At 41.6% G+C, this 16,560-nt stretch overlaps 2 protein-coding genes across 2 annotated transcripts; one reads left to right on the top strand and one right to left on the bottom strand.

Moving 5' to 3' along the window:
- Positions 1-840: 840 nt before the first annotated feature.
- cs (citrate synthase) lies at positions 841-10,592 on the top strand. Its single transcript, XM_076097524.1, has 11 exons — positions 841-1,004; positions 3,529-3,579; positions 3,845-3,952; positions 5,087-5,152; positions 5,594-5,725; positions 6,367-6,555; positions 6,645-6,844; positions 7,471-7,600; positions 7,914-8,015; positions 8,290-8,499; positions 8,603-10,592. The coding sequence occupies exons 1-11, from the start codon at positions 954-956 to the stop codon at positions 8,771-8,773; spliced, it is 1,410 nt and encodes a 469-aa protein (XP_075953639.1). The 5' UTR covers positions 841-953; the 3' UTR covers positions 8,774-10,592.
- Positions 10,593-11,062: 470 nt separating this feature from the next.
- Positions 11,063-16,015, bottom strand: coq10a (coenzyme Q10A). Its single transcript, XM_076097538.1, has 5 exons — positions 15,406-16,015; positions 14,511-14,660; positions 14,217-14,409; positions 13,893-13,994; positions 11,063-13,432 (listed from the first exon to the last, which is right to left on the bottom strand). Exons 1-5 carry the CDS (start codon positions 15,540-15,542, stop codon positions 13,265-13,267), a joined length of 750 nt encoding a protein of 249 aa, XP_075953653.1. The 5' UTR covers positions 15,543-16,015; the 3' UTR covers positions 11,063-13,264.
- Positions 16,016-16,560: the final 545 nt, after the last annotated feature.

Here is a 16,560-nt window from a genome sequence, read left to right as displayed (position 1 = left end):
ACACGCATTGACAATAAAGTTTGAAGTTCTTGTTTTACAGCAAAAATCTAGTTTGTTTCCTTCTCTAAACATAACTGTCTAACATAGCCATTTGGATAGATAATTATGAAAGAAATCATATCATGTGCTAACACTTGGTAATAATTACTGACTTTGATCTCTGCAAAGTGGCATTCAAAGCAAATATTATTAGTTATTACTGCTTTAAATGCCTACATAGATCATGGCCACTGATATTAGGTAAGAATGCCGAAAATATCACACTACATAATATATAAATAACATATAGATGTGGCCTATGATAACTGGCAAAAACACCATACATAGGCATATAGAATATAATAACATAACATTATTTCTCCTATAATTAAATTCAGGCAACCACATATTTTCAGCTTAAAGTTCCTCATTGATCTTGATACCATATTTTCAGGGGTAAAGCGCAGAGTCCATTGTATTGGAGTCACATCCAAGATGCCCTCTGGTTGCACCTGTACATGCGTAGCACTGGTACTACTCAAACTTGATGAATGAAAGTGAGTCTGGAGGAGAATCCTTGTCACATTATCCAGGTTAAGGGTCGTTGCAACGGGTGCTTCATTAACTGTATTCAGTATCGCGCTATTTTTTCCTCAACTGGATAGATAAGTGGAGAGACTAAAAAATACCTGGTTCTCGAACAGACCCTGATCTGCAGCTATCGTCACAGAACGGAGGGAAGAGACGTTATCCAATCAGCGTAAACCCAACTGCCCCCTAGCCAATCAAATCCTTTTACGCTATTGTGCCTGATCCAGCCCATCGTCCAATCAACGTCGCTGCTACTACGGGCCTGAATCTCCCTACAACCTTCTGCTTTCTGGAGGGGCACCTTCAACCGGCTCCGTGGTGCACTGGCAGGGGCTTCCTTAGTTTTAAAGAACAATTGGAAATAACAGACTAACACAGACACAATGTCTTTTCTGACTGTCAGTAGGTTAGCACCTAAACTGCTCAATTCAAAGGTAAGAGGACTTGAAACGGCCGTAATGCCACTTTAGAAGTCAAAGTTGTTGATGCTATCTACAGAAGCTAACCGTAGTTTAGCGGGCTAGCGAGGTAATGGCAAGCTAGCTATCATTAGCTAGCTTAGCCAACCACATTGTGAAATGCTGTTTACAAAGAACTTGGCTAATAATTGTGAAAACAGTGTAACGGCTTTTAGGAGTATGCTCAATTCATTGGTGTTTTTGTATCTGGATGCTGTAATGATAACGTTTACGTTGTACCGTTTGTGAACTCTTTTTAGCTAACGTGCTGCTTGTGCTGGCCTGGTATCGTCACCGCCTGTCTGGACATGTTTCTTTAACCAGGCGTTAGTGATTTACACCGTGTTAAATAGGCACGACTAAGCACGTACCGTTTATTTTGTTATAAGTAAATAGCGGTTATTATTGATCGGCTACAGACGGATTAAACTTCGTCTAACACAACCCCCGGTCGACCTTCAGGTTAACATTTCAGCCAATTATCTAACGTCACATTATTTGATGATGTAGAAGTTCTACAGCACTGTGGGAACAACGTGTTTTAGTCTGGATTCAGACATCCAACGTCAGTTTTTAAGTGTATAATCTCAGTTGTCGGTATTTTATCGTGTGATTAAAATATTGCTTTAATAACTAACGTGGCATGTCATGATGTTACCACAAGGCTTTGCATGCTCAGGCCAGCCATCTGAAACACTTCCAATCATTGATTAAAGGTAGTTGCCCCCACGTGCTGACTGTAACCTTCCAGTGTCTGAAATCTAGTGTTTTACTCCACTGACCTCTCAGCCTAGATTGCTGACACTGATCGAATGACACTACAGCCCCCCCAAAGCAAGTATTCAGCAATAAAATGGTGTCCTTCCTTGTACTGGGGGGTTAATCCTGTCACTGTTATCAGTCTTGTAATTAGCAATATGTAGATATAACTGTGATGAAACACTCACCCGTTCTCTCTTATCAGCTGTAATCTTTGCTCAGAAGTTTTATTAGTGATCTGTTGTGTAGTGGCATTTTATTCTTGGCCATAAAATGTTTGGTTTCTGAACTATTTATGATAAAAAGTCATGTGATTCATGCTCTGAGCAGCATGAATGGTGGTGTCAATGTGGTTTCTTGCCTCAGGTGATTCCAGTTTTGTGTTTTTGCTTACTATCAACAAAGTATCTTCAACCAGGTTTTATGTTCAGTTTTGTTTACCTAAGAGAACTTAAAGTCACAACCTCTGGGTTGACTCCTATACCCTTCTGAGCAGTGTAGTTGCTCTAACCTTTCTCCCAGACAGGACGGTGGGAGTGACTGAGTGAAACTGCTGCTCTAAATTTAAGGCCCTGAGCTGTTACATAATCTCTCTCTCAGCTTTGTAGTGTGTGACGCAAGAGCCTACTTTTTGTTGGTCCTTTACTAGTTGTGGTTACAAGAAGGGGATCCCATTGTGAGCAGAGCCAGCTGTGCCCTGTCCCAGAGGCTCAGGCTCCTCCCCCTTTTCCCCATTGATAATTTTGACATGCTGACAGAGGAGTCTTGTTTCAGTGGTGAGCAGCAGCAAGCTCAACTTCTCACCACTGAGCTTTCAATGAGATTACCAGCCTCCAAACACTTTCAGAAACAGGACCAGTATTTTTTTTTTTTTAAATCCCTCGTACATCCCTGAGTCTTGTTCCAGCAACAGTCCAAGGCTTAAGAATTATCGAGCACAATTATCATAGAAAAATGTTTGATCTCTCAGTGTAATGAGTCATTTTTTTTTTTCTGTCACATAGCTCGTGTTGGCAAATGTACGCCGCCCCATCCTTAATGCTCAGCTAGATGGGAAAACACTGTGTGTTTCCGGACTTATCTTACTCATGGAAAAATTTGCTCATATATTGTCTTTATTGACCTTGCTTGTTTCTCTTTTTTTTTTGTTAGTCACAGTGCAGAATGTTAGTATGTGTGGTAGTCCATTAAAATGCCCTGATTGTGTGGCATTTGGGTTTTATTTAATGACACACATTGTGATGTTTGATAGAAGTAGAGCAATAGTTGTGTGATCAGGGTCATCCCCTATGCATCATGGGAGGGATGTGAAAGAGTAGTCCTCACCAGCACTTACTCGTTGCAGCTGTTTGTATTAATCTGCCTATTCACCTCATCTCAATTAATCTGAATGAATTGAGGATTTATAATTTAGACCCTACCATGTTTAATCGGTAGCGTTAACGTCAAGCATGCACTGCAGTCGTAAATAATCTAAATAAATTGAAGAACTAGAAAATGTTTATTTAGTTCATAGATGTCGTTCGCTGGAGGACCATCAACAAAAACGAACTGTAGTTCTCTATGTGGTCTGAAAATATGTGTTTTATGACTTGAGCTGCTGCAAGGTTGTCTAGGTTCATGTGTGAGGAGTGTTAGGAGCCTAGAGATGCTGCTGTGGCTCCTACTTTTTTTTTAAATTAGGATTTGTGATTGTCCTACTAGTACTCAAAGTCCTTTTATTTTGTTGTCCGCTCCGCAGAATGCCACCTCCTTCCTTGTGGCTGCCAGAAATGCCAGCGCAACAACAACAGTAAGTACACTACGTTCACTGCAGGGTAGTCTGCTTGCTTCATATTCTAACCTGGTTATCATGCTGTAGTGTAAGACACTTGTTTGTGTTCTCTTGAGTATTGATGGAACACACTGACCTTTGTGGATCTACAGATATTATTTTACTAAAATGTAAACATGAAGTCTGTTTGATTAACCCCAGTTCACATCGGAGGAATGTGTTTTATTTGAAGATAAGATGTTCGTTCCACGGCTCGACTGATTGAACGTTGTGTTTTTTACAGAATCTGAAGGATGTTCTGGCAGACCTCATCCCCAAAGAACAGACCAGGGTCAAGAACTTTAAACAACAGTATGGCAAAACCAACATAGGACAGGTTTCTGTTGACATGGTGAGTGACTCTTGAGGTGTTCGACGGTTAAATGTGTCGAGGGATCAGAATAAACTTGAGAACGACAAAGCCAAGATTCTTCTGATCCACTATGTCAATGAAGGACGGAGCATCTAGGCCGTCTTCAATGATGTGGATTAGACGAGGGCATGTTGGCGTCACCTAATCCGTCTAGGCCCGCACAGCCTCATTTACTGTGTCAGGTATCACTGAACGGTCATCTCCCTCAGAGTTAACAGTATGAAGCTATACTTATACATTTCCAAAATACGTCCATTTGTACAGCGCGTCGGTACGTCGCAAGAATGACTGCGCCCGGTCAAAGCACGCATGCCTCCTTTAAAACAAGATGCAGCAAAAATGAAACTCAATCATCATTAGCGTGGACGTATTTTAGACGGAGACCCAACAATGTGGTTCTCTGAAAGCTCTCCAAATTGGACACTGCTTATCACAGCCGCACGGACTGATAGTCAAAGCATCCCGGAGCGCTTTGTCAAGGCGGCTCCATGTCCTGTTTTCTTTTGGTCGTGACCAAAGCAGGACATCCACAAGCGGAACGTGTTTCTTTCAGCAGTAGTCACTCAAAAATGTTTCTTCATTGTCCCCATGTTGAGTCATTTCTGCACCACTGCTGTTGCAGTAGCATAATGTGTCATCCAACATTGTGAGTCATCCGTTTGGTATTTTTGGTTTACTTTAACGGCCATGTAAGAGTGAGAAAATGACTAAAACTTAGGTAACAAACTGTCGTTGGTGTGTAAATCTCTTCGATTATTACCCTTACCCCACACTGATTTAAAAAAAAATAAATACATTTGCCACTGATTATCTTAACTGCATATTACGCTCGTGATGAAATACATCCATGTCCAAACCAGTTAAGGGAGGTACTTAAGTAAATATACTGATTCTCCAGTTCAGAGAAAGTGTTGTTATAACATACATTGATTTATTAAGTGAATCGATGTTTCACAGCAATCCTTTTGAATTTGAGGTCCAGTCAGGCATCTGACAAATAGGCTCTATATTCTCCTTACACTCGTTTGTTTGGCTTGATACACCAATATACGGTGATAACAAGACGGTTTTTAAAATGTAATGCCACTAACATGCTTGTTTCTTCATCCACAGGTCTATGGAGGTATGAGGGGCATGAAGGGTCTGGTGTACGAGACCTCCGTGTTGGATCCTGATGAGGTCAGTTTGAATACTCTTGTGTTTTTGGAGATTAGCCTGCCCCAACGGCTCTTATCTTGATTTCTTTTTTTAATTAAGCTGAGAGCTTTCAGGGGCATAGCCATATATCTTGTTAAAGGCTTGGTTTGTCAACTGTGAAAAACTACAGTACCCTGGATTTAAAAAAAATGGCTGTCAGAGCATTTGATTCATTGATTGCTGCCGGGATGTAATTAGAATTTTAACAACGACAAAAAAAGATTTTTGAGGAAGATTACCAACCCTACCTTTTTAACAGGCCACCACATGGAATAACATATTCTATGGTAGAGTTAGAGCTCATGTTGGCAGCTTGTCATCACTCACTTGATTGTGCGTTTCAGGATCATTTATTTATTTCTCTCTCTCTTTCTCTTTCTCTTTCTTTCTCTTTCTCTTTCCCCCCCCCATATTAATGCACAGGGCATCCGTTTCCGGGGCTACAGCATTCCAGAGTGTCAGCAGCTGCTGCCTAAAGCTCCAGAAGGTGCAGAGCCGCTGCCTGAGGGCCTCTTCTGGCTGCTGGTCACGGGACAAGTGCCCACTGAGGAGCAGGTGAGTGGCAGGAGCGTCAAAGATAAACATGCCCGAGTTGTAATGAGGGAGGACTTTGCAGCTGTTCATTCGCTCCATCCATCCAATGTTTCAGCATTTTCTAAACTACATATTCCTGCAGAATCATGAATATTAGATGAAGGTGACCGATGTTCTATCAGTTCAAAGAGTAACTTGGTATAATGTGAGTGCCAACATGATTACTGTTGCCTTGCCTAAATGACTTTGTCAATTATGTATGACTCCAGAAAATCATCTCATATATATACTCAGGATTGTTTTAAAACTGGGGAACACGACACTTTCATTACCTTTCCTAAATAGGCATTTTATTGCTGCCAGCGATGTCTTTGAAGAGTGATATGAGGATAACCTGACTAATAAGCCTTCACCTTTTACCTCTTAACCCCTTTGTTCTTTGATATTCTGTTATTTTTAATGCATCTGCAGGATAAGTTAGTTTCTCCCAAACAAACTATTTTCCTTCTACTTGTAAAAGAAACACTGCACCGCTTCATTGGCGCTGTGGTTGCCGTTACAATTAAATTCATGCACATGTGCATGTTGCACACATTGTTATCTTATCTCGATGTTGAAAGAGCAGAGAGAGTGAACTATATTGCGTGCTCCTGTTCCTCCAGGTGAGCTGGGTGTCCAAAGAGTGGGCGAAGAGAGCAGCCCTCCCCTCTCACGTCGTCACCATGTTGGATAATTTCCCCACAAACCTGCACCCCATGTCTCAGTTCAGTGCCGCCATCACGGCTCTGAACAGCGAGAGCAGCTTTGCCCGGGCGTACTCTGAGGGCGTCCACAAGTCCAAGTACTGGGAGGTGAGTTTACAGGAGATCTCTTCTCAAACCGGTGTGGTGGCTTGTTTGCTGTTTACTCTAGCACATCCCTTCTGTGTTGGTTCTCTTAGTTTGCCTATGAAGACTCCATGGACTTGATCGCCAAGCTGCCCTGCATTGCCGCCAAGATCTACCGCAACCTGTACCGCGAAGGCAGCAGCATCGGAGCCATCGACTCGAACCTGGACTGGTCCCACAACTTCACCAACATGCTGGGCTACAGCGATGCCCAGTTCACTGAGCTGATGAGGCTCTACCTCACCATCCACAGGTGCAACTTCAAGTGTACCTGTCGCATTATAAGCTAGCTTTGATTTTCTAGGTTTTTGTTGGAGGAGCATGGGGGGGCAATACAGCAGCTTGGGCTGGATAATGCTTTCGTAAAGCAAGCAACTGAAATACCTGTCTAATATTCTACTTAAATAACATTTGATACTAAAGTAATGAGTGTTATTGGACTCGAGTAAACCCTCGTATCGCTAAAGCCTGTCATCTCTAGAGCTACGCTGTAAAACATCTAAATTTAGACCATTAAACATTGTTCAGTTTATCTCAAGGCGCCTTACATCAAGGTTACACTGGTCTTGTTCAGCCATGCCGTGCATGGGCCTGTCAGTCAAAGTTTGTGTGGTGCAACTTCTACTGTTATCTAAGTAATAAATACTGGGTGATACCGTTTTACACAACCTGTGGTTTTATTAGGCATCAAACCTATCTACCAAGCAGAACAATCGCCAGTCTTTCATTAAAATCAGTGATTTGATAGCAAACAGTTTGCCACTCAGTGTTGAAATGTAGTGGATGCCAGTTTAATCTCAGACAAAATGTGACTTGTTTTTTGTTTTGATGTACATTTTTGTTAATTTGAATGTATATATTTGTTTTGTAACGTTCCAGTGACCACGAAGGAGGAAATGTCAGTGCACATACCAGCCACCTGGTGGGCAGTGCGCTGTCTGACCCCTACCTTTCCTTCAGCGCTGCCATGAACGGTCTGGCCGGTCCTCTGCATGGCCTCGCTAATCAGGTTCGTACTCTGCTTTCACGTTCACAAAATGCAGTTCTGCTGAAGGCCGTGTTTATCTCGTCTCCCAGTAGGCATTTAATTCACAGGGGACATTTTGCTGCTTTGGTTTCGTGGTTTTCATGTCTTACTGGGACACTTGAACATATCTTTAGTATTATTATGAGAGAAGCATTTCCCTGCTGTGGTATTTCTTACTGAAATGCAGCACAAGCTCATATAATATCATGGAAAAGTCTGAATCGTGTACATTCTGTTATTAAGAATTCATGTTTATTGTGTATAATGACTGTTTATTATATTCTGCATCTCACAGGAGGTACTGGTGTGGCTGACTGCCCTGCAGAAGGAGTTGGGCGGAGAGGTGTCTGATGAGAAGATGAGGGATTACATCTGGAACACTCTGAAGTCTGGAAGGGTAAAGACGCCAGTTCCTCTACAGACTCTAGAAGTGTTGTAATGTACTGTTGTTGATCCACGATCAGTACGGATCCCCCCCTCTCGGTTCGGCACGCATGATTAATTCCACAGTTTAACGATGAAATTTAGGAGCTAGTAACGGTGGCAGCACCTTTAACGGCTAACAAACGTAGGTTCCGTTCAGTTACATTATGATGCGTTCAGGCTCTGTTCAGTGAAAATGAGTTGCACAGTTCAGAAGTTGAGGAAAGTGTTGTCGTCTCTCTTCGTAGGTTGTGCCAGGCTATGGCCACGCTGTCCTGAGGAAGACCGACCCGCGTTACACCTGTCAGCGCGAGTTCGCCCTGAAGCACTTGCCCAACGACCCCATGTTCAAGATGGTGGCCCAGCTGTACAAGATCGTGCCCAACGTGCTCCTGGAGCAGGGCAAGGCCAAGAACCCCTGGCCCAATGTGGATGCCCACAGCGGAGTGCTGCTGCAGGTAAGAGACATGCGGTAGATCACGCACCTGTCATCCTGTGGCGGCAACTGCAGACCCCCGATGGGCCTGACTCTCTCTCTCTCTCTCTCTCCTCTGTCTGCAGTACTACGGAATGACCGAGATGAACTACTACACCGTGCTGTTCGGCGTGTCCCGAGCCCTCGGCGTGCTGGCTCAGATGGTGTGGAGTAGAGCCCTGGGCTTCCCCTTGGAGCGCCCCAAGTCCATGAGCACAGACGGACTGATGACACTGGTGGGAGCCAAGTCCGGCTGAAGAACCACCTGGAGAAGAGCTGGGGGGTTAGTGTGAAGGGTGGGGAGGAGGTGGGAACATCAAAAGGCAGACATAAGTGTTTGACCCCCTGTCATTTCCAACCCCAGGGATTCAAAGAGACAGTACGCTTTTAATGTCATTTCACAAAAGAAGGGCCTTTTTTTTAACCGTCACACTATTTGTTTGAGTGCGTTTAGTTTAAAAGACAAGTTTTCCCGTAAGGTCTCCAACACTTCAGACACATAAATGTAACCTATAGTAGGCTCAAACTATGTACCGTTATAAGTCTGCTAGCATCCCCTGTGCAGCGCCTGTGTGTTTGTCACTGGGCACCGGGTCTGAACTATGACTAGGCAGTGGCATCCAAAGGGAATTGTGGAAGTAAATAAACGCTTCCTTTGTATTTGTTTAAAGATCTAAAGTTAAATGCGTGACTCGACCTTTTTTTTTGGCTAATGCCAATTTTGTTTTAGAGGATATCCAGAAGCATAAGACCCTTTCCCTCCAATTAAGGCTCCCCGCTTAGATTCTTCTATGCAATGTTCCCAGACGTCGTCCCCCCCAGTCTATCCATGTGTTTCACTCCCATTTATGAACACTCCAGCTTACAATTACGGTCCTCACCAATAAAATTAACCAGCTGTTCAAGATAGATATTCAAAAATCATGAAAATCGGTTAAAAGATACTGCCCCTTTAAATCGTTGGTCCCTCCCTTTTCTCCAACTTGTGGTTTCCTTTTTTTTCCCTTTTTTTTTTTATTTATTTTTTTTATGATGACCTGCATTGCCTCTATGATCAAAATAACTGACTTGTCTATATAGAAATTCTTCTTCTTCCTGTTTTGTAATGGTTCTCTGCTCTCCTGACTGGTGGAGGATTCAGAATGTACAGTCACAGTAAAGACAGAGGGTGTTGTAATCGGCAGCCTGTAGTAAATCCTTAAGAGCAAGCTTGAATACAATAAAGTGAGATCGGGGGGGTTTGTATTTGTGTAAGTCCGGTCTTATTTGAGTGTATGTTTGTGACTTTATCCCCACAAGAGAGCGCTTTAAACATCAACCAAAATGAGCACTTGCTTGATTGGATTTCCTAATTTGTAGTAGTAGAGGACCCCCCCCCCAGGTTGATTGTGTCCCTTTTACAGTGTTTTTTTTGGGTGTTGAAAATGTGTAAAACTACAATCTTTGGGTTCTCATTTTGTAGTTTTATTTATACTTTGTGTACATAGGTATATATATGTATAGCTTGAATGTATGAGCTCTGTGCGATCACTTGCTTGTAATGACCACAATGATTACCATAGTTTACCAACAATGTAGTGTCCAGCCTCACTGTGACATTCTGACAACGAACAAAAAGACAACCCGCAGCTATCTTGTATATACACGATTTCTTGCCTTGCTCTGTGGGCTTAGCCGGTGCTGTTTTTCAGGTGTTTCACTTGAATGTTTCAAGCTTGCTCTTAAGTTCTGGGTTTGTCAACACTCCATTTTTGTGTAGTTTAAATTCTTGCATCCTTTTTTTTTTTTTTCTTGCCGTATGAGTCAGTAATTCACTCTGTTTGGATCTCTGCTCTGCTACCACCTTCCTTCTGGCTTTTATCAGGCGTGTTTGTGTTTTTCCTTGTGGGGTGTTCAAGAGACGTGGTTATTTTGATCGTAGAGGAACTGTTGTACATGATAACTGGGAGCATTCGGTGCAGGTGGATTCATCAGAGAAACACTTTGGGATTGGGGTTGGATGTATCAAAAGGGCAAGTTAAACTTGAGGAAAACCTAACAAAAAAATGAGAAAAAGAATAAAGGTTTTTATTAACATTTTTGGGGTTTCTCATTTTTTTTAAAGCATAGAAAAGGAGCCTGTAAAATAAGTCCTTTGCTCTCACTTTACGGAGACGATTCCAATTATGTGATATTTCTAACTGATCTGCATACAACCACTGAATAGTGAGGTCAGGGTCGTGCCCATCATGTCTAAATATAAGGTAGACGGTGCATTTTACTCTGTAAACTTTACGTCACTCCTGCTGAGCCATGCAGCATCAGAGAAGTTTGTTTAGGCCTGCGTTTTATATAATAAATTCAATTGACATGATTGAGAAGGAAGATGGCGCCGAACACCGAGCGCTACTATTTGCTGTTATTAATAACTGTCCCAAATACCATCACCCTGCTCTGGTTTCTCGTGCCGGTCAGCTGCCTTTTGACACTGCACACATACTGTTTATGGTGGTAAAGTTCAGCAGTGCTTTGACTCTACAAATTAAAAATAAAACTGCACACAGGAACAAATTGCACCTTTTTTTTATTTAAATAACAAAGCTCTGAAATACACAGTATTTACAAGGATGCACTTAAGTTTGCAACAGAAGAAAAGTGCATGCTTAGAGTATGCAAAATGGTAATATATTCTATTGTAGCAACTCCATCCTTATATACATACTGGACTGCTACTGTTCGACCAATGGTCAGTCACACAATTACTGTTGCGAGCTGAGGTGATCATATTATACTCTTTGATTTATATTTAAATATTTCTTGGATGTTTTGGCAACTACAAAAATAAAATGTGGCAAGAAATTCAATCTTTCGGCAACATACTGAAAATAAAAGATGTCTAGCAAAAAGACAAACTTAAAGTGAGTTCAAATGCATTCTTACAAGATGCAACATTACTGACAATATAAGCGCCATGCTTTAATAGAATTATAATATGGCATTAAATAGACTATATTAATTCATAAAGATACAACACAAAGCATTTTACAATCTTTAAAAGTTGGACTGATTTATTTTTTAAGTCAGCGATTCACAGAATGATTTTGATTTAATTAACATTCTTCATGCATTGATGATTAACTGTCCAGTACCAACACAACATAAAACACGTCAGCGTTGAGGACAAAACGCAGCTTTGAAAATACTGTTTTCTTTGGGTACAAGACTTGGAGCATGTGGACGTAACGCTCTGCCTGTTATGAGGAAGGTCACACAGACTTCTTCTGTTGACATTTTGCTACTTTAACATGGTCAACTCTTAAAAATGGCAGATACACAATCAATGAACCTCAGGAGCCCTTTATCGTGGAATTAAGCCATGGGCTGCTCATACATGAAAGATAAATCACGCACGAATAATGAAACCCATAAACACTATCTTTGCCTCTCTGTTGGTTAGATCAATGCATCATAATGTATATTTTTAAAAGCTGAACTTCCCAGAAAATAAGCATGAAACCCATAGACAGTGATCAATGATTGATAATGTTTTATTCTGCAGCCCTCAAGTATATTTTAAAGCAACAATGTACACAATAGAACTGTAACACCCTCCTGTGACGACCTGTGAACTGTAAAATACAAAGAGCAGAGAAACGTTTACAGCACGTTTTACATATTGATGTTAACGCGGCAGTTATATAACTCAGCTCATCAAAAGAATGGCTATGATCATTTAGTGATGACCTGGAAAAGATGTAAGATCTAGATTTATAACCCCATTTGCAGTATTTCACAGTACTCTCCAGTTTATAAGGTGCTCTTGTTGGTGCAGAGTTAAGACCCCCCCGCCCCCCTGTCAATAACCTAATAGTTACTTGTTCTGGGGCTGTAAAATAAGACATTATTAAAAGTGGCAGGACAAGTCTCAATGTCCAAAAACACAATTCTCACAGCACATCAACGTCCAAGTTAAAGCAAAATGTCCCAAACCTCAAGGGCACAGCGGACCAATGAAGAAATGTTGCACTTCAATAATATTGTCCCAACATACAGCGACAACACTCAACGCCCCAACATGGCGCATTAATGTGAACCCCAATAAAACAATAAGCAAATTCTAATGAATAAATTAAAAAAGGATGAAATGAATTATCATTTTGCACCAGGATACGTACTACATGTCAAACAATATACTTAGATAATGAATGTGAATGGTAAAAGTAGAGGCAAAGATTACGGTATGAGCAGCTGAAGCTAACTAAAGAGTGAACACACTGATTCGATATCGTCTCGGTGTGGAATAGATCACAGTGAATGACAAAACGTGATCCCCGTCCAGAGCAAACGTCTGTGCCCTTTTCTAAAAAAATAAAAAAGGCGGTTTTGTTCAGTGTCACTGTGCTTTTCTTTTGAAATAATAGTCCAGTCTACCATCATGTTGTTGCAATGATTTACTGTTTCGTTTACACAAATGCAGCGTGTAACTGCCATGGAAGCGAGAGCAAAGGTGGGTTCCTTCTGATAAACAAGCATCCTTTAAGTGGACAGACTCAACACACACATGAGATAAATTAGAGTGTGTTGAGGCAGGAACTCCAACGTAACGCTCTACTAGAGTATGCCAGGATGTCTATGTGGCGCTGGGGGGGGGGGGGGGGGGGGGGTCTTGAAGGGATGGGCGACTAAGAAGCATCATGCAGGTTTGTGTTGATAAAGCGACTAAAGGTTGGTGTGGTTTAAGGCCAGATGAGAACAGACGGATGCTGAGATCACGTCTGATGCACCTCGTGAAACATCAGCTCTCGCGGGATCCGAGTCTCTGGGCCGTAGAGCTTACCGGCTCGCCGCTCGAACGCAGCGACATTCTGCTTTACGACCTCATCGAAGAACATGGTGGCTAACTGGGAGTGCAGCAAAGAGCGGAACTCAAAGGATATCTGTCAAAGATAGAAAAAAAAAAAAAATCTCTTTAGGATATGACAGGGAGTAGACAAGTCATAAAATATGGCAACTATACAATAGTTTGAATAGGAATAGTTCAACAATATGGAAAATATGTTTATTTGCTTTCTCGTTCAGCGATATCACTCGTATGAAGCTTCGACTAGCAGACTTCCTGGTGTCTCGCCACAGAGAGGAGACTCCAGAAAAGCCACATCTCACGAAAAATAAATAGTCCCACACATAACCACCCGAAAAACCAGAAGGAGCCGTTTGGACGTGTCTAGGCAGGCTAGCCGTTTCCCTCCGCTTACAGTCTTTATGCAAAGCTAAGCTAATTATCTGCTGGCTAAGGCTTCATATTCACCGTACGGACTTGAGAACGGTAGTGAGCTCCTCATCTAACTTTTGGCAATAGAGTGTTTTCACCACAGGAAGCAAGCGCAGGCTACTTACAGAAAAGTCTACGGTGCAGGTGCGAGGGTAACCAGGAATACCAGGACTAAAGCGCCATATCGTCTCCAGGTGATTGAATAGCTTTCCATCCGTACACACTGCCTAAAAATCAACCCAGAGGAGACATTCTGTGATTAGAAATGAGAGATTTGGCATCACAAACATTACTCAAGACAGCTTTGCTTTCAGTCAGGTGCTGACATTTAAACTTACTCACATTGCAGCAATATCAAACAACCATGCCATCCACAGATATCACGTTAAACATCAGATATAAAATCCTTGACAGGATTGATGAGACTCCGTGAAGGTACTGGCACTTACTTTGACTAGATGAGGCCGGACACAAGTGATCATAGACGTGTATCTCTCCACCATGGGAGGGAACCCGACTTCAAGCTGGGCTTTGGAGTGGCCCGCTCTTTTCATGATGGTCTGAGACTTCTTACACCAAGGCACAAAGTTCTTGTAGTCGTCAACATTGGCTACCACATCATGCATTTCCTGCATAGAAAAGCTGTGACCAAAATAAAAAAAGCATTGCAAGGTTGAGGAATAAAAAAAAAACAACACATGGTTATTATGTGTTGTTATTAGTAGCACATAGTGGATAATTACCCAAGTATCCTACGCTCGGAATACTCCTTCCTTTTGTTGGTGAAACTGATGAAGTTTCTGTTTTGAGGAACAGCTGTCATGGTGTCCCAGTCTTGAAGGCAAAGCACTTTGGGAGTTCTTGTCATCAAAATGCCGCATGACGACAAGTGCCTAAAAGGTAAGAGAAATATTTTTCTGTGAGCCACATTCTGGAAAGAATGCAACATGCCACAGTCCACAACATAAAAAGGCCCACTACGTTCCCCTTTTTCTAGATACCAAAGTCAATGAGAACACATAATATGCTGAACCAGGAGGCAGTGGAAGGTCCCTGTGCTGCGACTGTGCTGGTGTTTTCTGAGGCCTTTTATGTGAATAGCAGAAAGCTCTGTAATCTGACACCCACTCAGGCTACCGCTTAGCAATGTTTTCCAGCAGGTAACCTGTTTATTCTACATATTCAAATAAATTGTTGCGCTCTCTTCACGTGACTTACGGCTCTCATTCAACTTGGTCAAATGCGGATAAAGTATGTTGTACCCGAACTTTTGTTTGTTTTTAGTATGAAACAAGTACGTATTACATTACATAATACGTACATAAACTACAATAACATTGTCATTGTCTATTTATTTAGGAAACACAATAAACCATCTTGTAATAGACATTTTCAAACTCGACAACATCAACAGTGTAGGTGTCTTTCGCTTGAATATGTATAAACTATAAACGGTGACATGAGCTACCAGGATATCAAAGTCCTTGCCTTAATGGAAAATAGTCACACTTCAGTGATAACAGAAATACGTCAACCGTGATAAAGTTAGCTTGTAACCTTCCCTCTCTTACACCCTTCGGTCCAAAAACAGACGGTGTCATTGACTCTGTTTTGTAGGACTCGCTGTGTCTCGCTTACCTAATGCTCTGTCGCAGGCATCCTCTTTGCACCCCCGTGAGACACGAGCGAGGGGAGCCCACGGAGACGATCTGGAGAAAGTCACTGAACGTCCGCACACCCATGGGCAACCTCCGGGCACTGGCCGTGGCAGCCATCAAATCAGCGAAGATAGATCCTGGGATTCAAAGATCGAGTCCAAACACCCTGCTTCCGTGCGGGTAGTTGTAGCTAATTCTGACTGTCCCGAATAACTAGCTAGAATATACTGGCTAGTTGATTATAGTCACTTCAACAACGCTATCCTGCCGCTTTTAGAGCTGCCGGCGTAACTTATGTTAGTTTCGGTAACGTCAGTTAGCTGCCAACGTTAGCCACCGTTCGCTAACACTGTTTCATAACGAGCCTGGACGAGCTAAACGCGACCTAAAGCCGCGTTCCTCTTTTTTTTCCCCCGGCAATACTCGCATTACTCCACGTTACGATCCACACGCTCGCAATACAATTAAATTATTTGGGCTTTAAATATCGTTTAAATACCGCCCAAACGCCAACGACCTTCTTGTGGCTAAAAACGCCGGTGGAACAAGCTGTTCCTTTCTTCTTCTTTTTCTTCTTCTCTAATTTGATTGGCGGATCGAAACCAACTTGAATAGGTGCATACCGCCACCTACTGTACCGGAGTGTGCAGTTTCAGAGTAAAAGTTCCATCACTGTTCTAAAGGATAATAATATTAATATGAATAATGGGCTGGTCTTCTGTTTAGCCAAACGACTTTAAACATATAAGCTCAAAACAATAATTTGATTTATTTAGTGACAGGTCTATTTTATAACAATAACAATGTAAAGGCAAAATCTTTGGTTAAATCTTTGCACTACTGTTTAGTTAGTTAATTTATTATTGTTATATTTCATTGTATGTATTGTGCATTTTTATACTCAATATATTTTATATTTTATATTTTTTACTCTGTTACTTTGATTGCTTACCTGTATCATAATGCTGCCGTGGCGAACAAATTTGCCCTTGCAGGATTAATAAAGTATCTATCTATCTATCTAAATAATATTATTAATACAATTATTATAACAATATTGTTATAATAATAATAACAATATTGGTATAATAATATTAATTATCAAAATATTATAAAATGTATTTAATTAAATTAT

This window comes from Anarhichas minor, unplaced genomic scaffold (genome assembly GCF_050575085.1).
Source record: "Anarhichas minor isolate MPS153535 unplaced genomic scaffold, ASM5057508v1 ptg000003l, whole genome shotgun sequence".
Classification (NCBI taxonomy): Eukaryota; Metazoa; Chordata; class Actinopteri; order Perciformes; family Anarhichadidae; genus Anarhichas; species Anarhichas minor.
This window is presented reverse-complemented; position numbering and strand designations above follow the sequence as displayed.